The sequence below is a fragment of the Artibeus jamaicensis genome, unplaced genomic scaffold, assembly GCF_021234435.1.
Source record: "Artibeus jamaicensis isolate MK-2021 breed Jamaican fruit bat unplaced genomic scaffold, CSHL_Jam_final scaffold_614, whole genome shotgun sequence".
Lineage (NCBI taxonomy): Eukaryota > Metazoa > Chordata > Mammalia > Chiroptera > Phyllostomidae > Artibeus > Artibeus jamaicensis.
The window spans coordinates 3,099,833-3,125,716 of NW_026522050.1; the positions used below are offsets into that span (position 1 = coordinate 3,099,833).

The following is a 25,884-nucleotide window of genomic DNA, read 5'->3' on the forward strand; positions in this document are numbered from 1 at the left end:
AGTCCCTTAAGATTAAAAGTCCTTATATATTCTCAATGCCACATCAGAGACTGCTGACTTCTTGTGTCATATTGTGGCCTTGTTTTCTAGGGATCTCCTTTTGAAGACCCCATGGCCCTCTCTGTACACCTTTCTCCTGGTGAGTGAGACCTGACACTATGGCTCTTCTTTCTGTGAAGCTCCTAGAGAGCATGACCTGTGCTCTTCTGCTATTTGTGTGACAAAGGTAACACAGTAGGTGTCTGATTAGTTGTTGTATAACTGGCTTTTGGGACAGATTTTGAGATTCTACAAAAAATTTTCTGATTTCATAACATGTTATTATTGGGTGTTCTCAGTACAAGAAGCTCATTTAAAATGGAAAATCGCAGAAAGACAAGACTCCCACCCAAGTCTAAGCCTGGGCTCCAGCCTGACATCCTGGTGCTAATACCACATTCTTTGTGTTTCTGGAGAGAGCTGTGGACTCAGCCACCATAGGCAGGGCCAGGTGAGGAGAGGAAGAAGTTGGAGCCCTGACATCCAGGGACTGGGCCACCTCATCTCTTCTGTTCTCCAGAAGCAAACATTCACTTGATCCAACCTATCCCAGATCCATCCAATGTCTGGGACAAGGAACCGGATTTGGAAGGTGATTCAGGATCAGGTGTCACCTGTAGCTATTCTCCTTGGCTCAGTCACCAAAACCCTGAACTTCACACAACTTGACATTTCTAAAAAATGTGTGGTTAAATATATAACTGGCACACACTCATGACATTCACTGGTGTCTAGAGATATATTGATGTCCCCACAGGGTGGGTGGTGTGCTATTGGCATCAAGTGGGTAAGACCAGGTATGCCGCAAAGCTACCTGCGATGCTCAGGGATTCCACTGCAAAGAAACTCTTCAGCTCCAATGGTACTAAAGCCATGGTGGAGATTCCCAGTGCTGGAGAAGTCTCTGTCAACTTTGTGGTGGGAGATGAGGAGTGCAAGGCAGCCCCAGTAGACACTCAGTGGACAGTGACTGGAGCTGTAGAGCTGGCCGATACTGCAGCCCTCTGAATACCTTGGTTTTGACTTCTAGCCTCCATAACTACAAGACGATTAATTCCTGTTGTTTTAAGCTCCCCAATTTGTGGTAATTTGTTACAGCAGCTGTAGGAAAGTATACACAAAACCATCTGTCATCCCCACCTCCCTTCACATCACCTCAACAAGTTTCATTTTCTTCCCAGCAATTACCAATTGTCCTCTGATGAGTTCAACACCATTCTTGTCTTCTTCCCACCCACCCTTCTGGACCACAAATCCCATCAGAGTCATCCCTGGGTCTGTCTCATCCATTCCTGCCATTGCAATAGCTGGTCCATGGCTGACGCACAACACAGACAAATACATGGGTTAATTAGCAACTTAAATGCTGGTCTTTCCTTCCATATTCCTTATCATTATTGCAGTCTAGGCAACCATGAAAAGAAGTAGAAGAACAAGGGTTTTCTCCCCTGATGTGCTTTTAACAAAATACAGCACATGCGGTACAGCGTAGATTCTAGGTTGACCTGAGATGATGTGAAGCATCTTAACCTGATTTTTGCCAAATTTTATCTTCACAATTTCAATCCTGTCCTTTCTTGCCACTTTAGTCTTAAATTTCCTGCCAGTTCCAACATTTTTGTTTTATTTATTTATTTATTTAAAAAATTTTAAATTGATTATGCTGTTACAGTTGTTCTATTCCCCCCTTCATTCCCCTCCACCCTACCCCCCATCCCCACCATTACCCCCCTTTAGTTTATGTCCATGTGTCTCAAGTTCTTTAGATTCTATATTTCCCATGCCATTCTTGCCCCCCCCATCTATTTTCTATCTACTGTCTATGCTACTTATTTTCTGTACCTTCTCCCCCTTCTCCTCCTCCCACTCCCCTGTTGCTAACCCTCCTTGAGATCTTCATTTCTATGTTTCCACTCCTGATCTAGCTGTCCTTTTAGTTTGCTTTTGTTTTAGGTGTGGTTGTTAATAACTGTGAGTTTGCTGTCCTTTCACTGTTCATGTTTCTTTAACTTCTTTTTCTTAGGTAAGTCCCTTTAACATTTCATATAATAAGGGCTTGGTGATGATGAACTCCTTGAATTTGATCTTATCTGAGAAGCACTTTACCTGTCCTTCCATTCTAAATGAAAGTTTTGCTGAATAGAGCAATCTTGGTTGTAGGTCTTTGGATTTCATGACTTGGAATACCTCTTTCCAGCCCCTTCTTGCCTATAAGGTCTCTTTTGAGAAATCTGCTGACAGTCTGATGGGGACTCCTTTGTAGGTGACTGTCCCCTTAGCTCTTGCTGCTTCTAGGATTCTCTCCTTCATTTGAATCTTGGCTAATTTCATTATGATGTGCCTTGGTGTGTTCCTTCTTGGGTCCAACTTCTTTGGGATGCTCTGAGCTTCCTGGATTTCCTGGAAGTCTATTTCCTTTGTCATATTGGGGGAATTCTTTTTTATTATTTGTTCAAATAAGTTTCCCACTGGTGGCTGTTCCTTTCCCCCTTCTGGTACCCCTATAATTCAGATGTTGGAGCATTTAAAGATGTCCTGGAGGTTCCTAAGACTCTCCTCATTTCTTTGAATTCTTGCTTCTTGACTCTTTTCTGTTTGGCCATTATTTGCTTTCTTCTGGTCCAATCCATTGATTTGAGTCCCAGTTTCCTTTTCATTGTTATTGGTTTCCAGTGCAATTCCATTCATTTCAATTAGTTCCGCCTTCATATGTTTCTCTAATTTGTGGCTATAATCAACCAGTTCTGTGAGGATCCTGATCACCAGTGTTTTAAACTGTGCGTCTGAGAGTTTTGCTATTTCTTCATCACTTAGATTTATAGGCTGTGGGGCTTTGAGATCTTCTTGAGCCATTTTTGGTCTGTTCATGCCCTTTAAGTGTGAGGAGTGGAGCCTTGGACTCCCAGGTCTCTGGGTTGTGATGCTGTATGTGGGGGTGTGGTCAGAGCGGGGAAATGGTGGCTCCCTCTGCTGTTTCACACTGCTGGGTGAGGAGCAGAGCCTTAGGTGGTTCACCATGGCTGGGCCACTCAGAGTCGCTGGGTTATGATGCTCTATGTTGAGGTGGGGTCAGAGCAGGGAAATGGTGGCGCCCTCTCTGCCGCTTGCCGCAGGGACCGGCTGGGTCCTGTCCAATCGCCCACTCTCTCGCTTGTCTATCTGCGCACCAATGCTCGACCACAGTCAACTCACAGCCCTGCTCCCTCGCTGTTTCCCCGCGGTTGCTCGCTTGGTCGCTGGCTCGGTTGCTCACTAGGTCCAACCCTGTGCCTCGATTCTGCGCGCCTGAGTCCGTCTGACCGAGTTTTCCTGTGCAACCCCCCTCCACCAGCTGCTGGTTTCGCCCCTCTTACCTATCAGGCTGAAGAATTTGTTGTTAACAGACTTCCGCAAAGTTCAATTTTCTGTGTTCTGGCTGTGTTTTCTATTGTTAATATTTAATTGCCTCTAAACTTGGTTGTGAGAGGAAGCAAGGCTTATTCACCTATGCCTCCATCTTGGCAGAAGTCTCAACATTTTTGTTTTAAAGATAATGATAATAGGAGCATTGTTCCCAAATGGAAATATTGAGAAAGAACTTGCAGTGAGAAGCACTAAACACCTCTCCAATCTGGTCCACATGTGCTGTACCTGCTTTGACTGCAGCTTCTTTCACTGTGTCTCCTGGTGTTGAGTGTGAGAATATTTTATACCCCTCTCTGTGGATGCAATATAAACATCCATGCTCTGTCCTGTGTTGACCGGATTGCATGTCCTGTTGTTTTTCATCTAGGCCTTTTTGTAGAGCATATTCTCTGCTGCCTCCTGAGAAGATCACTGGAGATAAATAAAACTTTTGAAGATTTGCAATTATGAAACATATTTATCTTTATGCTTAAAGGCTAGCTGACTGTGTAAGAATTCTAGTTGTACACAAGTATAGGTCAGAGCCTCTGAATTTTCAGTATTGCTTTGTGTTTTTCAGTCTTGTGTTGATTGAATTTTTATTGTCAAGCTGCATGTGACATAGTGTTTCTGATAGAGATAGATCTGGAAGAGACCTGGCTAGATGGGGGCAAGGAGAGGCTGAGTGAGGGATGGGTTGCAGGAAACACCATAGGTAGAAAGGGTGAGGCTGCTAGTGTGGTGTGTGACAGATTTCCCTGCCCACAGGCTGAGACTCAGTGTGGAGGAGGCCCTGCTTCCAGGCCCTGCCTGGAGTCTGTGCAGGCTGGCCATGGTGATTGACAGAGGGAAAAGCCTACCAACTCCTTTCTAGAAAATGGTGGTAGGGGCAGGTGATGATCTGCCAAGTCTCGCTTGGGAAAAGGATGGGATTGGCTGGGGAAGCAGAGCCTTCCAGGAGTGCACAAAATTTTGGGCCTGGAGATGAAAAACAGAGGGTAGGGATAAACAGGCAGAGTTTCTCCCCCTTGCTTGCTGTGTTGGGTGTCTGGAGTGCCTGGGTACCAGTGGGCACTGCAAGCCACGTGGCCAGGGGACAGGACCAGCCCCTCATCTCCAGTGCAGGAAGGGGCAGAGAAGCCAGTGACTGGTACTGCACTTCTTACTCTGCCTGTTGCACTGATGCACCAACAAGTAGGATGCTGACTACCAGCGGAATCTAGGAGACACCTGAGGCCAACAGCAAAGGGGAACAAAGCCAAGTGGCCTGGATCATTGTGCAGTAGCCACCTGCAGTTTCCCAAAGGATGGTATTTTTTTCCTGGAAAAAAATACTTTATTTATTTATTTTTAGAAAGAAGGGAAGGGAAGGAGAAAAAGTGGTAGAGAAACATCAATGTGAGGTTGCCCCTCATGTGTCCCCACCGGGGACCTGGCCTGCAACCCAGGCACGTGCCCTGACTGGGAATCAAACCAGTGACCCTTTGCTTCACAGGCTTGTGCTCAATCCACTGAGCTACACCAGCTAGGGTCTGAAGAATGGTGTTTTTAAATGGGAGAAGGAACTCAGAGTGCACCTTGTGTCCATCTGGCAGAGGGGGGCTGGAGTTTTTCTGGGTGTTCTAGAGAAAATAGGCTCTGAGGTAGAAGCTTGTCCTTCTTTTAAAATTGTGCAGCTTTTGAATAAATTATCTCTTTTTGTTTTCTCTAAACCTCTGCCTCTGGATTTTTACCTAGAGGACAGAGGCATGCCGCAGAGCCCCCGAATACTGTTCAGTGACATTTCTTTTTGAAACTATAATTTTTGTTTGTAGACATGTTCCGAAAAGTCATAAAAATTGTGTTTTCATGTGGGAAGTGAGTGAGCTACTCCATTTCATATTTTTTTACTATGGGGAAAATTTCTTAGTATATTTACTTGGTGACTTTCTTCCCATCACAATCTGTCTCATTTCTGAATTTTTTAGTTAGACATGCCTTTTTTTTTCTTTCATATTTCTGCCCTTTATATATAGGAACCCAGAGAAGCCGGCATTTGTGCTGCCTGTCACCTACCAAAACCAATAACAGAGACAGGGGTTGAATTTATGGGTGCTTTATTCAGATGACCGATGAACTGTACCCTGACAGACTGTCTTCAATTCCATTTTCAACCGACCCTTTCAATAAGGAGAAAAAAGTGTAGATAAGGGGATGGAAATTCAGAAAAAACGTTCATCAGATAAAAGCTGCAGCAGTCTTCCATCTGTGTCCTGGTTGGTGGTCTTTCATCTGTGTCCTAAGCAGTGAGCATCTCACCCTGAAACAAAATGGCTCAGATACCATCTTGAATTGCTTGCAGTCCTCCTGAGGCACAAAGGTGGGACTGCTGATGGTCTCCTGCAGTCAGAGTGGATCCTACCTTCAGTTCCTGGAACAATAGCTTTTTACATACATTGATTACTAAGCTTATTAGCTATCATCTGCAACTGAAAATTTTCCAACATTTGAGTCCCCCATCACATGTACTTTTGTTGTACTATTTTGCTTTGTCTTTCAAAACCATTATGACATTTTCCTGCTGTGATATCTTTAACTTTTCTAGAATGCTTCGTTTTACCATAAATGTTTACTAACTGTGAGAGAAGAACAGATCATTGTAATATGAGTTTTCTGAAGACCCACAAGGGAACATTTTGTTTGGACTAGAGAACCTGGAATAGTCTTAAATGAGTATGTGTCAATTAAATTCTTGCTTGGCTTTTTCATCCTTGCTCACCTACTTGGCTGAGCCTCAGAGAGCAGAGCAAAAAGGCAGGCCAGGTTTAGAGGAAAACTGATGGCCCTCAACTACCATAACCCTGCTGGCTTCATCTGCAAAGGTGAAGCAGAATATAGAAACTTTATTGTTTGGCTTACAGACCAAAAAACCAGACACTACAAGATTGAAGTCACAGTAATTTAAGCAATATCCACAGAAGTGACTGGCCCACATTTTTTGAAAAGTATCTCACATGGCGGGGGGGGGGTGGGCTGGGATGGGAGTAAAAGACAGAATACTGTAGTTGAAAATTAATTAAATGAAAAAAAATTTAAAAAGTATCTCATAGGTGTTAGCTGTCCTTTCAAGATTCAAGATTGACAAGACTCAAGATATCCAAGAAGTCGCCTGGCTTCTTGGATAGCTGTTAGAGTTGAATATGGACATAATGCTGAATAGTACAAGAACCCAGTATCTGAAAATACAAAAGAGGCGACAGTGCACCTAAAAATATGGAAGCATTCATCATTTTGCATGTACATAATGCTGATTTTAAGGCTGGCATAATGATCCTGGCTGACCTTCATATTCTAAGTCATCAGGATTATCTGGAAATGCTGAAGGACACATATTGTTTGGTCCAGGAGCACAAGACAAGCACAGTTGCTAAAGCAAAGCAGACAACAGAAGGGTTGATTGCTAGTTGCTTTAGAGGAGCATAGCCTTGGTTTGAGACAGGAGATATGGTTCTTGACAAAATCTGAGATCAAATTCTGCAATTGCTGCACTTAGAAGAGCTCAGAGAGACACAGACCAGAATTGTTGCAGCCATTGTCACTGTTCAGACAATTGCTGCTGATCCAAAGACAGACCAGAGCCTGGGGAAAGCTGCAAGGTGAACATTTTAGGATTCCAGCCTCTCACTGACCCAGCACAACTGGGAACTACGTACACCTTGGCATGCGTTTGGAAATCAAACTACACACTTGCAAGGAAAGTATCCCAGAAAATTGACTATGTTTTAGAGGTTTACCATCCTTGCTTTTTCTTCCATAAAGATTGGGGAAGATCTTGCTTGTCTTCTCATCTCTTCCCTTCTTTATGCCCTATTCTGTTAGAAAGGAAGGTTAGTGTCTGGGAGAGAAAAGGTGGAAGTAAAGGATAGAGATGAAGAAGAAGTATTTGTTTGGACGCAAGGTAAAGTTTGATGATCACACAGGCCTGAATACACTAATTTCTTCGTGGAGTCATGAGTCTCATGTCATCAGAGTGGAGAGGCACTGAACGTTTGTGTGAAGTAAGGGCACACACAATACAGAGGCACAAGGACCGCCATCAGCCCTGTGTGGAAGTGTGACCCTGTATAACACAGGAGAAATGGCACATGGTCAAGGATGGCCTAGTGAGCAGGATGATGCAGTCAGAGGGCCCAGGCTTGGGGTTGTGTAAGGCTGGGTGTGGAATACCAAACGTGGGCCTCCGTGCTCCCTGTGCAGCCCCATCTGTGTTTCTCAGGCTGTCCCAAGGGCATCACGAAGTCCTTGTGTTTACCAAGCATAGCATGTAGACTGAATATATAATTTGTTTCAGAAAACAGAGACTAATGTAAGTATACATGCTTCCTGAAGTAATAAAAAATACACACTTATTGTAAAGACGTTGGGCATAATTAATAATGGTAGATAACTCTTTAGTTTTGGATTCTGAATCATAGCTTGTGCTTCACACATCCTTCATAATTAGACATGGGTTAGATCTAATAATAAGTACTCTTACCTGAAACATTTAGGAACACATGACCTCTAATGTTTCGAAGTTGCAGAAGTAAGGTTGGAATCCCACTGGAAGGGTCACAGTGAGGCCAATAGTGCGTATGACAGGAGATGACTCTCAGACCCAGAGGGGTGTTTAGGGGGCCTGGGCACAGTGGGAAAGGCCTGGGACTGGACTGTGATGACAACTGTGCAGATGAGAAGGCCAAGTTATCTGAGGGTTGCTGGGACGTGGAGGGAACAGAACTCAGTGGAGTCTTAGGTGTCAGGAAGCAGATGAGCTGAAGTGGCCTCCTAAAGCCCTGCCCCTCACCAAATCCATATCCTAAACCTGGGCCAGTTGTTTCTCCACCATGGAACAAGGGGCTTTGCAGATGTGACTTGGGTGCAGATAGTGAGTTAGGGAGAAATTTTGAATTTCCTGGTGGCCTCCAAATGCCATCCCATGTATTATGAAGGAAAGAGGCAGAGAGATTTGGAAACACACAGAAAGGGAGAAGGCAAGGTTCCCTCCCTGGGCAGAGACTGAAGCAATGTGGGCACCAGACCAGGACTGCCATCAGCCTTCAAAGGTGAAAGCAGCCAGGAAGAGATGTTCATCTCACTTCTCCAGGGCCAGCATGGCTCTCCTGATGCTGTGATTTGTGCAGAGTCTTCCAGATATTAGACTTTCCCCCCCTCACACCTGAAGAAAATACCTTCTGAGAAACCACAAAGCATGTGGTGCTGAGTTTAGACAGACACCGGAAACTGATCCCAGAGCCCAGGGTGCGTCCAATGCTGAGTCAGCATTGCCTCACTGGAGGGCAGGCCCATCAGCATGGGCGGGGATCCCAGGAAAGGGGTTGGCTTGGTGCAGACACTGTGCATTGGACTGTTCCTCCTGCAATAAGCATGGATTGTATGTATATGATTGCCTGGATGGCAATGGGGTGCTTGTTTTGGGGCCTTTAGGGGAGATTGGGAGGGTGAAGAGTCACCAAGGGTGGTAAGTAATGTGAGTATGCAAAGAACAAAGAGTTCCCTGAAGGCTGAGCCCTGAGATTCACTACAAAGTGAGAAGTGGACAGAAAACATATTACCCTGCACCCTCCCAGCATGGAAACCCAGTGAAGGGTGAGGACCAAGCAGGCTCTTTGTGCTTTTGATGGGGATGGAATGGTGATGGGGCTGGCTATTGGGAACCACGTGATTGCTCAGGGAGGCTGTGGTTCCTTAGTAAAGCCCAGGGGCAGGACCCTTAGAAGGGCTGTTGACCCCTCATTCCCCTTTTCTTCCCCAGCCCCGTGACTCGGCATCTGTGCAGGGATGTAGGATGGCTCCTGAGTCAGCATACCTTCTGGGATCTATGTCTCAGGTCACTATGGTCACTGGACACTGCATCTCTAGAATGTACTATGGACATCACCCAATGGCCACTTCATGATGAGAACCACCACAACTCCAGGGAGAGACCGTTGGACAATAACAAGAGTGCAGGGCAAGTACTTTATTGAAGTAAGTTGTTGAAACCTTCACATTTTCTGGGGGTGATTAGGCCATCCTTAAATGACAGAGGCTCTCATGTGTAAGATTTTTAATATCTACTGGTCACACATGTTCTTCACATCATTCTGAAATAGAAAAAGAGAGACAGAGGGAGTCAGTCATGTTGCCCCTGGAGATGACACATTTACATGGACTTTTGTTGACACCAACATGTGAAGGACATTGCACCCAGCAAAGGCACATGGAGGCACAAGGCAGGAGAGCTCAGAAGGAGGGGAATTCAATAGTCCTGGTCCAGTCATGACAAACCATGCAATACAGGGAAGAACCTGTCCATAGCCTGACAGATAAACCCCGAGTAACACAGGCGTGGGAATCAGGTTTCTAATGGAGCCAGAAGAGGGTTAAGGGTAGGACCAAGCAGCCCAGATTTCCTTCCTCAAAGTCCCAAGCGCTCTACCTTTTCACACCAAGAGGACACAGGGTTAAAGAAGAGGACAGAAGTGGGAGGAGCTGTGGGACATTCTGTCTTCAGGAGATGAACTGTCTCCTGCGTGGAAGTCAACCTGATAGCACATGACATCCCCACACTGATCTAGCCTGTGCAGGAATTTGTACCAAACCCAACTGCACTCAAGAAGTAGACCAGCTGGGAGATGATTGTAAATATCTGATTTTCTTTTGGGGGACCATCCTTCCTGGTTTTATGATCTGTTATCCTGCTGTCAGGCAAAAAGACCCTGTGACTAGGGGACCTTGGGACCATAAGCCACTAAGGAGACAAAAACTTACCTTCCCAGCAGAGGTGCAGCCTCTGCCTCCTACTTCACCCTGCTAGGCCCCTGGAGGATGGCTGGATAGTCAATGATAGGTAAGATTCCTCAAGAAACGAACAACTTAAGACATGCACAGTTGCAAATGTGCCATCAGGGAAGGACTTGGGGGATTGTGGGGAAGGGACAAAACCCCTCTCCCCTTGGCTTTATCACAGCCTGAGTCCTCATTGTATCTGTAAAACGTCTCCTAACCTCTTGGCTACCTTGCTGCCCCCACCTGATTCCAGCCTGAAACAATGACAGTGGGGGGCACAGCCCTGTGTGGGAACTGGCGGTTCCTGGATGGCGACCATCAGGTCTCAGAAAGAATGCATGAAGTCCCATGAAACCTGCTTTGCTAAGAATGCCCTGAATTTAAATGTTAGTGTTCCAAGCACAAAGTAACTTTGTTTCCCAAGGTTTTACAGCCAACCAGCATCATACTGTCTACCAGACCCTGACTCAGACGGACCCCTGATCTCAGAAATGTTATCTGTACACCACACCTTCTTTCTTCTTATGCACCCCTATGCAAGCTAAACTCAATAAAAGCCCAATGGGAGAGAGGCTAAAAAGCCTTTCTTCTCTGAGAGACTGGTCAGGTTTTTTCCCCAAGGAGATTATGTCTTGGTAGAATTATTCTCATCGACGGTGGCATGAGAGAGCTTTGAGTGGGAAACCCACCCCTAGTTTCCTTGCAAACACGTAACAGAAGTATTTCAGCTCCAAGCAAGGCTGCAGAGGACATAACAGGGAGGGTCTCTGTCCATTGGACATAATTGGGCAGGGCTGGGAAAGTGGTCAGAGAGACAGGGAGGGTTTCACTCTGTGAGAGCTGGTGGATTCCCCAGCCATCCACCCCTCCATCCTGACAGGGGGCCTGGGACAGTGCCCTTTCGCCTGCTGTCCTCACTCCATCTCTCTTCAACCCACTCCAAGCTCTGTAACATTCTCCATGGACTATGCCGCTGGGTGAGGGAATGTACCCTCTGACCTCTGAAACCTCCCAGGCAGGAGGCAGCTGTCTCTGCCCTTCAGCATCACCACCTGGAGCCTGGTTGTCCTCCCCAGGACACTGTGGGTACATGTGCCCAAAGAGGTGACCTGAGGAGGAACATGCTACACGTACTGTGCAGCCTTAGTCTAGCTCAGCAGGTGTCATGTCATCACCCACCCTGTGGCCATAGGCCACTCTGCCAGAGGTGAGAAGAGGGGCAGGAGCCTCCCTGCCCTGTGCCCACAGTGCAGCACCCTGACCTCCCTCCTGACCATGCAGCTGAGCAGAAGCCCCTACATAGGCAGGAGAAACAATTTACCAGAGTATTGTAAGCTCTCTTTCTGTCTTCTAGGGACATATGACCTACGCATTTCTTCACTTTTACCATGGCCTCGGCAGCTTCTCTAGGTGGAGCAAACATCAGAAGAAGAAGATTGTACATCTCTTCAGTATCCAAATAGAAGCTTCTAAGTTCAGCCATCCTAGCTGGACAGACTTTTGCATTTGCTGGAGCAGAATAAGAAGAAATATAATTGACGTAAGAAAGTCAGTTTTCCCCCATGGCCCCCTGACCTTAGACAGGAACACCAGGTGTTTTATGGTCCTGTTCCATAAATGTACAAATGACAATGGAAAATCCTAGAAGTCCTGGCTTGCTCAAATCACAGGGTAGCAGCCGGGCTGGTCCTAGAAAATAGGGTCACTGAGCTCCAGTTCAGTTGTTATCTTTTGCAAATTACACGCATGCCTTTCCAAGACTCTCCTGCTTTGCAGAAATTTACTTTCCCTAGATTTCAGAAATTAAGGTTTTGCCTGTCATTACAGTGACAGGTTCTCTTTTCTTGGACATGAGGGGAGAGGAGCTCTTACTTTTCAGTCTTTCCAGCAGAGTGGGAGAGGATGATCTCACAGAGATCAGAGAAGAGGGACTAAGTCTGGAGAGGAGCAGGGACAATGATTGAGTGTTGGACGATGCTCTTTTGAGAGTAAGTTAAACAGTAGAATTATGTCATTTGGTGAATACAACTAAGAAGCTTAGAAAGCAAGCTGAGGCTTACACATGAACCATGGCTAGATCTTCTGGTCTGCACTGAACATGTAATTCCTTTGTGACGGTGGGGTTGGCAATGGGTGTCTGCTTTCAGCTCCACTGGGATTGTGCTGAGACCTGAAGTCACCACTCTTCCTGGTCTGGATTCTCCATGCCCACACCCTACTTTGCCCCCACATCATTACAACCTCCTGCAGCGAGGCATGTGCCTTGCCAGCCTCCCATGTGACCCGATCAGGCAGCAACTATGCAGGGATGGGGAAAGGTCAGATCAGAGGCAACATGGGGAAAGAGGAGTTCAGAAAGTCACATGAAAGAGAAAGACTCAAAAGCACATGGGTCAGAGTCTAGGGCATGACGACAGAGCAAAGTACTGTTGGATGAGTGGCTAGAAGTCACCTAGAAATGCACCCAGTGGGGCCCTGAGATTGCACTGGTTCTTCCAATTCTAGGCAGACTCCCAAAAAAGGAGCAGGGCGTGTGGATGTGTTGAGTGCTGCTGATCCTGACTGCTTCCTGAGAGATCCAGATCACACTGGTTCTTCTTGAGCTGAGAACTCCACTAGAACCCTCCCAGCTGGAGCATTCTACCAATCTGAAAGACAGAGTTAGAGAGCTGTGGACTCAACTAGCACCAAAAACTCTGGGAAGAAGTATGGCTGAAGAGACCCAGGGCTGGCCTCTGACGCCCTTTGTCTCACTCCATGGTCAGAGCTACTCTTGCTGGTGGCTGTGGAAATCAGGGATGAGAGAAGACTTGGGAGGTTGAGCATTTTGTTCAACACACAGTGCTGCTGTGTGGTAGAACCATGACACACATCCAAATCTTATTGCATCCTTCTGCTTCTGAACATAGACCCTAGATGGGGAGTGAGGCTTCAGATGAGACACTCTTCAAAGTGTCCTGAAAGGGTAAAGTTCAAAATTGCTGGGGAGTGATACAGGAACCCTCAGCACACAGGCAGCTTGTCCACAAGTAGTGGGCCAGTTTGGGATCTGATCAGTTCACTATTCCTTCCCCAAATAAGTTACCTACTTCATAGAAGGTTACTTACTGGGGCTGGTGGTAGTCTGATTCAAAACGATACTCACCCTCATAGCAGCAAAGGGCCAGAGTGACCAGCAGGACAGACAGGAACAGTCTCATGGTTGATGTTGCTTTGAGTTCAGCTTTAGCAAACAATGAGCAGTTAGCAGCTGGACTCAGAAGCCTGGGGATCTCAGGGCTATTTGTTCCCAGTGAGCCTCACAGGTCCTGCCCACTCTGATGTGGCAGGACGCAAGGCCTGGCTTCTAGCACTTCTTTCCTTACAGAGGCCTGATGCCAACCATCAAGGTCACAGCCCTAGTGACTTGGTTAACCATCAGCATTGCTGGCACCATGCACACCTCCTTTCTGGAAAAACAGAGGCTGGAGTTTACAAAACTATAATCAGTTGATTGGCAGATGCCCCCATAATTTAGCTTCTTAACTGGAGTTTTAGAAATGTACAATCATTTGATTGATGGAGTCCCCTTAGAATTTATCTTCTTAATTGCGGGAATTGTGAGCAGTGACTGGTTTTGCTTATCTGTCCTAGCCTAATGCCTGGCAAAGAGAAGTTGATAGGCACACACTCTTAGAATGTTTGGTTTGGGATCATTTTAGTGTGAAAGGATGCCTGCTGGTCCAGGGTCACTTAGGGAGTTGAGGGAGAATGGTCAGTTTTGTGGGGATACTTTTGAAGATATCAGTGATGTTCAGGTCTTGAGGTAACACTGTTCCATGAGGAAGACTACCTCCCCAGCTCCCACCCCCTGACTCTCATCTAATGTTTCAAACACAGTCAACTCAGGTTCCATCAAATCAAGCAGGAAACTGTTTTAACTGACTATTCTCTTGTCATTTAGGAGGGTGGCACCTGCTGGGTCATCAGGGTCCCAGCAGCAATGCCCACAGGGCCCATCCTCCTCCTGTCCCCAGGCACACAGAGGCACCCCATTGAAGCCCAGGGGCACAGACTGTTTTGAGGAGACATTAGGAAGCAGTCTGGGTACAGAGGAGCATGGTTGAAGGCCTCTCAGGAGAGACAGGGTTTGACATGAAGTGGTGTTGGGAGGAGAGATCCCATGGGAACAGCGTGAGGGAAGACCAGACACCAAGAACCACGTGGTGGGTAGGGAACACAGGAACCTGTGCGCGTTACCCTGAAACACCAGTGCACAGTGGGATAGGGATGGCTTTGTGACTGGAGACAGATGGGGTCAGGTCAAGCAAAGGGCCCCTGTGCCCCAGTAGCCCTGGGAATCGAGGGGTGTCTGAGGTGATACCAGTCCACTTGCCCCACTGCTTTCTTATGTGGGGCAATGGGGCATCCTCCTCCTGGATGTTGGGAATTCCAAATAGTGCTGCCAGTTGGAAGACAGTGTGGCCATTTCTTGTAAACTAAATGTCCTTTGACCCCACCGCCCAGCAATTGCACTCTGCGGGGACGAAGGTGCAACCAGGTGTGCAATGCTGACCACAGGGAAGGCTGGGCCTGTTTGGAAATGAGAGGTAGATGGGAGCGCTGTGTACACTCTGCTCCATCTTCTGTGAACCTAAAACTGCCCCGGAACTAAAGACTAGTAAACAACAAGGGCCAACATCTGATCAGTTTAATTTTCTTCAAATTAGAGGAAAAACCAGACAAAAAACAAATCAGTGAATTGGTCATGGTATGTAGATGGTGGATCACCTCTCAGAGAAATCTACAATAACCTGCTGAGAAAAACTGTGAGAACAAATGAAAGTTTGTGATGGAACAGAACGCAGGGCAGCCTGTGAACCACCTTCTCTTCCCATAAACCTGTTTCATCCTGTGACGCATTGGAGATAAGGGCACCACTGGCAACAGGAACTCCAGCAGCAACTAGAATACACTGAAGTTCACACAGTTCAAACAGGCAAAGCTTGAAAGATAAAGTTGTGAAAATTTCCTCACAGATGTAACAAGGAATCTGACAACACCAAGGCACACACACCTTGTTCCTGAAGAAATATTAGAAAGTGTAAAGTCAACTATTCCCAAATTACTGTAGAGTTTCAATCCCACCCACCTGAGAATCTTACTCAGGATGTTTTACACATTGTTTTCAATTCTGCAGGGCTGTTTGGATCTTTCAAATTTAGAATATATTCCCTTACTGAGTTGTGAAGAAGAGCCCAATTTTAGGGCCTACCTGGTTTCAAGCTCAGTTGTGGAACTTTCTACTTCGGGAGTCTTCAGCAAGGTGCTGATCCTCTCAGCCTGTTCCCTCATTTGTACATGAAGGTTGAGAGCAAACAATTTATATGAGGATAAACAAATTAACTCAGGAACAATGCTCAGTATAGTAACTGGCAGTAAAAGTTAGGTGTCCCAATTATGCAACAAAAAGAAAAAATGTAAGTGCAAAGTCAAACAGAATAATCACCTCACCCACAAAAACAAATAGACTGAATCTAATCAACTTTGCCAAGGAGCAATGTTGATTTATTCTAAATGCCAATTGATTGTGCTTATGAATTTGGCTCTGGTTCCAGTGGGATTTCTCTCAGTTAAATAAGATCATCACATTTCAATCACTTCATATCCTGTTTTATGATCACATCTAACTGACTGTTATTGCTATTTTCTTATCCTAAGTAGTGCATTTTGGAACTAAGAGTACAGGAGGGTGGTAAGTGGGGTGGGTACTATTTATCCCAAGACACACAGAATCCCAGGAACACGGTCTCAGCAGGATGCACTGGTGACAGGTGTCCTTCAGCAGTGTTGGAAATCCCAGGGCCCCTTCAGCTCTCTGTGTTTAACTGGGGAACAGGAACATGGGGGATGGAAACATTGAAGACATCATCACTTCTGGTCATGATGTCCACATGTACTTTAAGATACAATTCATGTATCATCTGATGACACTGGTTCTCATGTGCCACCTCCCAAAATAAACATCCTTGTTCCCTTTTACCAAGACTGATGATGTACTCGTCACCTATTAGATCCTACATGGCATTGACTCTACAAGTGCAACTCCAGACTCCAAAGAGCTCAGTGTAAGCAGTATTTTGTAGGACACAATTTATTTCTCCAGAGAGTGATCTCTGTGTCCTGCCTTTGAAAATCATCAAAGAAGGACCTAATGTGCTGTGGCTGATTATTCATTAAAATAATTTTGAATGGCAGACCCCACTGTTGGTCTTGGCCCATTCTCCAAAGGCATACTTGGACTCCAGTGACATTGGCGCCACAGACTTATTCTTTTCACATGTGCACAATCAAGTGATGAGTGCTTTCTGAGTCAAGACCTCTAAGGAAGAACAACATGACTAGATGGGCCTCATCTTTACCAATCCATGATGCTCTCCAGGGATATATAACATCAAAAGCAGGCCTGATCCACCTCATTAAAAAAGTATTTATCAATAACATTTTAGTTTGATAAGAATTATTAAAAATGGAAAGATATATGTTGGGCTTTACCCAAGGCTGCAAGAATCTGTGATGGTGCCCACATCACCCATGTGCCTCCTTTGGCAGACTCTATAGGCATGTTCCACTTCCTCCACCACCTGTGCAGTGAAGAGCCCTTTAGCCATATGCCATGAGCCTTCAGGGACACATGTGAGTGGCTGCACTGCTTCTTCCCTCTCCCACTGGCCCCTGCCCACAGCCCTCTGTTCCCTAACCACGGCCTGACTTCTTGCTATGAGCAGTGAGCTGCCAAGGAAGACACACAACCAGCAAAGGTTCTGGGGCATCAGAGATAGCTCCATTCCTCTTGTTCAGCCACTCTTGCTATAACTCCATTGTCCAAGGATGGCTACATCTTTTTTCTGTGTTGTAGCCAAGAATCTGAACTTAGGAGGAAGGTTATACAAAGGTATGCAAAGTCTTACACATCAAATTACAAGCACATACCCCTCCCCAATCCCAGAGTTCTGGAAGGTCAACAGATTCAGTGACAAGGTAAAGACTGAGTAAATTACAAAAAAACAACCTAAAAGTGGCTTCAAGGTCTCAGTGTCATAGTGACCACAAAGGCTGTGTGCACAGAAAGCACTTGAGGCTCTGCTCATGTGACCTGTCCTGGCCCCAAGATACTTCCTGGTGGGACCCTGTGATCCTCTTCACCAGGAGAAGATTCTCAGGTGTCAAGGACTCTCCTTTCATCCTGAGCTCCTTTTCAGCAGGAGTCAGGGTTACCAGGCCTAGGGAAGACTCTGTCACAGTACACATGTTCTACCTGGGGATGTGATATTACACACAGCCTTTCCAAAGAGAACAGCCTCAAACCAATAAAGGCCACCTCCTCACTCATCTTTTCTGGATCCTCCCCACATGGGGCAGGTGTGTTGGCCATTCTTGACGTGTGTGCTCCTCAGTGTACATCAGCCATATGTGAACAGGAATCAGGAGGCCAGCAAGTCATAACCCCACAACAGTACCTCCTAGTTATGGGAGTTTGAGTCATTTGCACATACAGGTGCCATTTAGCTAATGAAAATAAGCAGGTGTTCTATGTCCTGATCCTACAGAAGAAAAACTGTATGTTGGGCCACCTTTGGGAGATTGAAGGAATTGGTTTAGGGATTCTGGAGGAACTCCCTGGGAAAAGAGGCCAAAAGCCCTCAGGGCTTGTCAGATGGACCAGGAAACTGATGAGCTAACACTCACTAGAGGATTCTCAAGACTATTTACTTTGCTTAACTTCATCCCCTGCTCACCAGAAAGACCTTTCTTCTTGAACAGGTTTTTGTAGTGAAAGGGACAATAGAAGTCTTCTGTTCCTTGTGGATATTGGTCCTCATTAATCCCTAAGCACCTGACATTCATGTACACGTAACCTTCGCATCTCTAAATTCCTCTCATTGTAGATCTGCTGCTCTTTAGTGTAAGATGTAAGACATAAGACTGCAAAGGAATAATTCTTACCAAAGGTTGCCCTGTACACAGGTATAAACCAATAAAGCCCATGAGTTAGTTGATGTCTTTATTATATTAATGAAGTCATCAATATCTTTTTGTAGGCTATTTACTTTACCTGCTATGAACTTTTCTACAGATCAGAAAAATGGCCCCAATCAGGTTGAAAAGTAAAGCCAAGCACCTGTAGATCAGGTCAGTGTCTGCCAGAGTGGGTGTGTGTGCATCACAAGACATGGGAGTGTTTACTGTGCCACATTCCAGTGACTGGTCCCACTGTTCACCTCCAATCCACCTCCCAACCCCATGCAATCTGGCTCCTGCCTCAACCATTTCAATGAAATTCTTCACCTCTTACATGTCAATTTTGAACCAGTTCCAATATTGTATATTGTAGGGGGCAGAAGTCTTGTTTTCTCTCTTGCTGATGGTTAGTAGCCATGTCTGACCAAAAAATATAGTCTTTAAACCACTGAGTTGTGACGTGGTTTATGACATATATTAAATTCTCTCTGTGTGTGCATCCATTTTTGAGTTACCTATCTTGTTCCACGGTATAGATAAATACTTCTAAGGCTACCCTAATCTGGATGAAGAAGAGTTTTTTTATTACTTTATTTTCTTTTTTTAAATTTTTTTTAATTTTTTTTATTTTAATTTTATTTAGTTATTTTTCAAGTACAGTTTTTTGTCTATTTTTCCCATCCCAGCCTCCCCCGACCCCTTGCTCCCCACCTCCCTCCCATTTCCACCCCCCCTTAGTTCTCGTCCCTGTGTCCTTCCTATTTGTTCCTCCAAATCCCTCCCCCTTTTTCCCCTTAACTTCCCTTCCTTCTCCCCTCTGGTCACTATCCCCTTGTTCTCTATTTCAGTGTCTTTGTTTTTTGTTTTTTTTTTTCTGCTTGCTTGTTTGTTTTGTTGTTTAGCTTCCTGTTAAAGGTGAGATCATATGGTATTTGTCTTTCAGCACCTGGCCTATTTCACTCAGCATAATGCTTTCCAGTTCCATCCATGTTGTTGCAAAGGGTAGTAGCTCCTTCTTTCTCTCTGCTGCATAGAATTCCATTGTGTATATGTACCACAATTTTTGGATCCATTCATTTACTGATGGGCACCTAGGTTGCTTCCAACTCTTGGCTATTGTAAATTGTGCTGCTATGAACATTGTGGTGCATAGGTTCTTTGATATTGATGTTTTAGGATTCATAGGATATAATCCCAGCAGTGGAATTGCTGGGTCAAAAGGCAGGTCGATTTTTATTTTTCTGAGAAAATTCCATACTGTTTTCCATAATGGTTGTACCAGTCTGCACTCCCACCAACAGTGAACTAAGGACCCCTTTTCCCCACAACCCCTCCAACATTTGTTGTTTGTTGCTTTGTTTATGATAGCCATCCTGACTGGTGTAAAGTGGTATCTCATTGTGGTTTTAATTTGCATCTCTCTGATAGCTAATGATATTGAGCATCTCTTCATGTGTCTCTGAATGTTCTGTATGTCCTCCTTGGAGAAGTGTTTATTACTTTATTTTCAATATCTGAGTGAAAAGTAACCACTCAGTGTTCTTCCTAACCTTCTTGGCCATTTTCAGACACATATTGTTCCATATGAATTTTTAAATAATTTTATCCAGTTCCTCATTAAGTTCTAGTGGCAAATTTATATATTAATTTTGGAAATATTGACATTTTTATCATTAGTCTTCCAAATACACAGTATATATTACCTTACTCATTAGATTTGTTCTTAAGTATTTTATGGTTTTGTCACTTGTGCAAATGAGACATTTTCTTCCATTTCTAATTCTCACTCTGTCCTACAGCATACACAAGCTGTTGTATTTTTCTATATTGAGCATGTATTCAGTCACTTATAATGTAGATCCTCATACTATTTTAATGCTCTTAGTTGTTCTCTGTGATCCAGTCTCAAGTCTCCTGGTAAAAGAATCATTTTGTTGGCAGGTGGAAGAGTTTAATCTCATCTTTGGAAATATTTACAATTATTGCATGTTCATATTTTAGTGTGACACTTAGAATTTGCACACCCATGTTGACTAACAAATGGTCCATCAGGTATTTTCCCCTTCACTATAATGGAAGCACCTTTAGCATTCACTGTTTTAGAGTGATGCTGACTGTTGGCTTTGAACATTGATTATATTGGCTCTAAAGAGTTTTCTTCTATTCCTATTTTTTTTAGATTTTTTACTGAGAAAGTTCATCAGGATTTCCTCCTTGGAGCTGGAGGGAAAAGACCAAGTGGCATCTGTTGGCTCTGAGCCTCAGGAAAATTCCATTTCCCTCAGAAATGCCTGCTGTCTACACAGACAACATGTAGACAGGACTCTGGCAGTTGAGAGACTCTGGCAGTTAAGAGACTGTTGGAGGCCCTACTTACACACGTTATGACTGGCAAACACCAATAGGAAGGGGCCCTCTAATGAGAAGAGAGGCCATTCTAAGAACGCCCAGGTTTTGGCTGCATCTGTTGAATGAGCAAGTGAAAATTCTTGGGGAATGAGATAAAGTTGTAAAGGAGAGTCAGTTTTTCAAGGAGAAACTAGTCTCTGCTGCAGGAGATATTGGAAAACAAGGTTATTTGATGCAGAAGGCTGCAGAGGAATTTGCAGATGTCCTCTGTTCTTCTGTGACATTGGCAATGTGGTTCAGGAAGCTGTAGCTTTGCTCTACACTGTTACCTGGCTGCTTGTTTTAGCTGACATGGCAGGTGTGTACAAATTACTTGTTCAGCTGAAAGTTGTGGAGATGGTATCTTGTAGCTGAGGAATGATGGAGTTGAACGAGACTTGGGAATACAGTGTAAAACACCTCAACGGATAAACTTAACATCACAGTAGCTAAAAGGCAACAGGAATTGAAAGATGTGGGTCATTGCGATGATGTGGGGGTGCATAAGAATCAATGTTTGTCTTTCACATTGATATTTCTTTCTCTCTTTCTCTCTCCATTCTCCTGTCTCTAATAATTAAGTAGTTAAATACACAAATAAATAAATAAATAAATAAATAAACAAATGAATTAAATCTTTTAAGGAAAGGAACTGATGCACTTAATTCTGAAATAGGTAAAAGGATGAAGAAGAACAGAGACCTGCGTAGACAGCTTCACAAACTCTCACGCACCCCTTGTCAGATTCATTCCTGGAAACCAATGTTTCCCTGTTAGTACTGATTGGAGCTGCAAAGAAGAGAAATGAGAAAGAAGTTAAAGAGGGTGCTCAAGTTTTCTGGGAACATGCCAACAAATTAATTGAGGTCACCACTTGGCCTGTTCCATTTCAAACAATGAAGAGGATATAAAGCTTGTTCAGATGCCTGCAAGCCTGCTAGAAGCCCTCTGTCTTCATGTTATCAACACTGCATTGGCTGTTGCAGTAAAACCAAAGAGTAAACTGTCCCAAGAGTACATGGATCTTTTGAAAGAACAGTGGGAAAAACCAGTCCATGTTCTGCCTGATGCTGTCAGTGATGTTACTTCTATTGATGATTTCTTGGCTGTCTCAGAGAGTCACATATTAGAAGATGTGAACAAATGTATCATTCTTCCCAAAGAGAAAGATGTGGATAAGCTGGACCACACAGATGGCACCACCTATGGCCTGGGTCATTCCTGCAATCACTTCAGCAATGGACACATATGAGCCAGGGAACCACACAGAGAAGGTGCAAGAAGCTCCCAAGCCTCTCTCCCACACAGTCATGCTGCACTTTACCAAGCAATTGGATGCAGTGGTGGAAGCCCTCAGCTTGGATTCTACCAGCTCATGGATGACAACGAGTTGATTGAAGCCTCCTGCCTTGTGTGCAATGGCATGGGGGACACCAGGAAATCAGTCCTGGTGATAGGGACTCCTGAAGAATTGTGTGACTCTGACTTCAGGATAGATGACTTCATTGTCTGAAGTGAAACAAGTGTCCAGACAGGAGATGATCAGCCTATAGCTGGCCCAAGTGCCCGGACCATCATGGCTCAGCCTTCCCAAGAGCAAAAAGCAAACCCTGTGGCCTGGGTGGAAGTTTCCAGGAAGAAAAGAACCACATGGATGCAGAGTTAAAAAGGGATGACAATGGTAACAACACCATTATGTGGTTCAAACAGATAATTGTGATTGAGATGGAGTCAAGAAACTTCATCAAAGATTGAGGGCAGTCAAAAATACATTGGATGCACAGTGCTGCCAAAAAATTGCCAGGGCAATTTTCAGGATGGACAAGCATGGCCAACCACCACAGACTATTGCCCAGATGTGGCCTGCAAGCAGGACCTGCAGGCCTTCCTGCAGTGCATTGTCCTCCATTGTCACAAGCTCTACATCTGCAGCAAAGTCAAGGCTGAGGTGCAGGACCATGGTGTGGAGCTCATTGTCTCTGGGAAAGACAGCACCATGTCCCACATCTGGACCGTCAAGAACTTGATGAACATAGTGGTACAGACGGTGAAGTCTTCCTATGTGGCCTCCTCGGCATACCAGAGGTCTCAGAATATGGCTTTCTCCAAACTGCTGGTTGTGTCATGGAAGATGAAGGCACCGGAGAAAAAGCCTTGGTGAAGACAGAGAAACAGGACAAGACGCTGGCCAGGATTAAAAGGGCATCTCCGAAGATGCAGGTGAGCCCTGTGCAGGCCCTCAGAGAATTCAGAACCATGGACAGAATCCAAGGGTGTAGTAGCCAGCTGCCCCCACCCCTCTGGGCCCTTAAGATCATTCACAGTCTTCACGCAAATGTTTTTGCTGAATAGACCACTGAAGTCAAATTGCACAGACTTTTAAAAAAATATTTATCTTTTTTTATTGATTATGCCATTACAGTTGTTCTATTCCCCTCCTTCATTCCCCTACACCTTGCACCCTGCCCCCACCATTCCCCCCTTTAGTTTATGACCATGTGTCTCAAGTCCTTTAGATTCTATATTTCTCATGCTATTGTTGCCCCCCATCTATTTTCTACCTACTGTCTATGCTACTTATTTTCTGTACCTTCTCCCCCCTTCTCCTCCTCCCACTCCCCTGTTGCTAACCCTCCATGAGATCTTCATTTCTATGTTTCCACTCCTGATCTAGCTGTCCTTTTAGTTTGCTTTTGTTTTAGGTGTGGCTGTTAAGAACTGTGAATTTGTTGTCCTTTCACTGTTCATCTCTTTTATCTTCTTTTTCTTAGGTAAGTCCCTTTAAAATTTCATATAAAAAGGTCTTGGTGATGATGAACTCCTTGAATTTGATCTTATCTGAGAAGCACTTTATCTGTCCTTCCATTCTAAATGAAAGTTTTGCTGGATAGAGTAAATAAATAAATAAATAAACAAACAAATAAATTAAATCTTTTAAGAAAAGGAACTGATGCACTCAATTCTGCAATAGGTAAAAGGATGAAGAAGAACAGAGATCTTGGTTGTAGGTCTTTGAATTTCATGACTTGGAATACCTCTTTCCAGCCCCTTCTTGCCTATAAGGTCTTTTTTGAGAAATCCGCTGACAGTATGATGGGAACTCCTTTGTAGGTGACTGTCCCCTTAGCTCTTGCTGCTTCTAAGATTCTCTCCTCCATTTTAATCTTGGCTAATATAATTATGATGTGCCTTGGTGTGTTCCTTCTTGGGTCCAACTTCTTTGGGATGCTCTGAGCTTCCTGGATTTCCTGGAAGTCTATTTCCTTTGCCAGATTGGGGAAATTCTCCTTTATTATTTGTTCAAATAAGTTTTTCACTGGTGGCTGTGCCTTTCCCCCTTCTGGTACCCCTATAATTCGGATGTTGGAGCTTTTAAAGATGTCCTGGAGGTTCCTAAGCCTCTCCTCATTTTTTTGAATTCTTATTTCTTCATATTTTCCTGTTTGGTCATTTTTCCTCCTTCTGGTTCACTCCCTTGATTTGAGTCCCAGTTTCCTTTTCATCACTATTGGTTTCCTGTGCAATTCCCTTCATTTAAATTAGTTTAGCCTTCATATGTTCCTCTAATTTGTGACTAAAATCAACCAGTTCTGTGAGGATCCTGATCACCAGTGTTTTGAACTGTGCATCTGAAAGTTTTGCTATTTCTTCGTCGCTTAGAGTTATGGGCTCTGGGGCTTTGGGATCTTCTTGAGCCATTTTCAGTCTGTTTGCGCCCGTTAAAAATGAGAAGCTGAGCCTTAGGTGTTCACCAGGGCAGGGCTGCCCAGGTCACTGGGTTGTGATGCTGAATGTGGGGCAGGGTCATCGTGGGGAAATGGTGCCCCCCTCTACTGCCTCTCGCTGCTGGGGCCTGCTCGGTCCCATCTCACCACCCACTCCCTCCCTGGTCTATCTGGGCACGAATGCGCCACCACAGTCAACCTGCCACCCTGCACCCTCGCTGGGTCGCTCACTGGGTCTGCCCATTGCAAACCCACGCCTGGGATCCATGCGCCTGAATCTGTCTGACTGAGTTTTCCTGTGCAACCCCGCTCTGCCAGCTGCTGGCTTCGCCCCTCTTACTGGCCAGGCTGAAGAATTTGTTGTAATCAGACTTCTGAAAAGTTCAATTTTCTGTGTTCTGGCTGTGTTTTCTGTTGCTAATATTTTGTTGTCTCTAAACTTGGTTGTGTGAGAAAGCATGGCGTCTCCACCTATGCCTCCATCTTGGCAGAACCTGCACAGACTTTTAAACCTGGCCTGCCAGGGAACTTTGGAAGGGCACACTTGTGTTTCAGTTGGTCACAAATACTCTCGGAATTTAGGAGCATATTTCTAGCTATATTTTTAATAAGCATAAATAAAAATAAAAATGTCATAACCAAACAGAATCTTACATTAGATTGTGAATAATGCTCTTGATCAAGTGTGATGCCTGTTGTCTTAGTGTGGCATGAGGGTTTGAACAAAGGGGAGAGCTGACTCACCCAGGGTTCAGGAAGGGGACTTCACCAGCCTGGCATCCTGGCATTTTGGCTGCTATTCAATGACCAGATTGAGTCAGGGAAAGCAAAGTGGGTATCTCAGGAAGCTGTCTCCAGGGGAGGAATGTCCTTAGAAGCAGATCTGAGAGGGAGAAACCACATGCAACTAAGTAACACATAATCTGTCTTGAAGAAAACTGATTGCTCTCTTAATGACAAAAAGGAGAATTTTAATCATGGGTACAATTACTAACATACACTCCACTGCAAAACACATTGGCCAGGTTACAAAGTTGTGATGCTGTAGTCAGAATATCGTGCTGTTTACCCTTTCTGCAGCCTCAAACACAGATACACCACTGGGCTCCCTTCTAATACCTGCAGTGTTTCCTGCCTGGGCTTGCAACAGAGCCTAACAAAAACGTGTTTGCTTAGGCAGTAATTGAGACCTTATCTTATTTGTCATTAAAAAGTGATTACTAGAGCTACAAAGTATGCTTTACTGTCTTCTCTAAATTTTATGAATTTGGATGCTTTTACACTAACTTTTCCTGATATAGTCCACCTTAAAAACTATAAATATAGTTCACAAGATTGTACTATGTATATTTGTTGAGGTAAGAATGTTGATTAAAGACTTAGAAGTGGAGAGAAGATAACCAACCCAATTAAAAAATGGGAAAAGGACTTGAACAGACACTTCTCCAAGGAGGACATACAGAACATCCAGAGACACATTAAGAGATGCTCAATATCATTAGCTATCAGAGACATGCAAATTAAAACCACAATGAGA

General features: G+C 44.6%; 1 protein-coding gene and 2 pseudogenes across 1 annotated transcript; 2 read left to right on the forward strand and 1 right to left on the reverse strand.

The window, feature by feature from the left end:
* Positions 1-858: 858 nt before the first annotated feature.
* LOC119035323 (RNA transcription, translation and transport factor protein-like) lies at positions 859-7,062 on the forward strand (annotated as a pseudogene).
* A 2,353-nt stretch (positions 7,063-9,415) lies between these two features.
* Positions 9,416-13,537, reverse strand: SCGB1D2 (secretoglobin family 1D member 2). The gene is made up of 3 exons (XM_037126625.2): positions 13,379-13,537; positions 11,555-11,742; positions 9,416-9,548 (listed from the first exon to the last, which is right to left on the reverse strand). The coding sequence occupies exons 1-3, from the start codon at positions 13,431-13,433 to the stop codon at positions 9,519-9,521; spliced, it is 273 nt and encodes a 90-aa protein (XP_036982520.2). The 5' UTR covers positions 13,434-13,537; the 3' UTR covers positions 9,416-9,518.
* A 7,742-nt stretch (positions 13,538-21,279) lies between these two features.
* Positions 21,280-22,974, forward strand: LOC119035311 (catenin alpha-1-like; annotated as a pseudogene).
* The last annotated feature ends 2,910 nt before the right edge of the window (positions 22,975-25,884 follow it).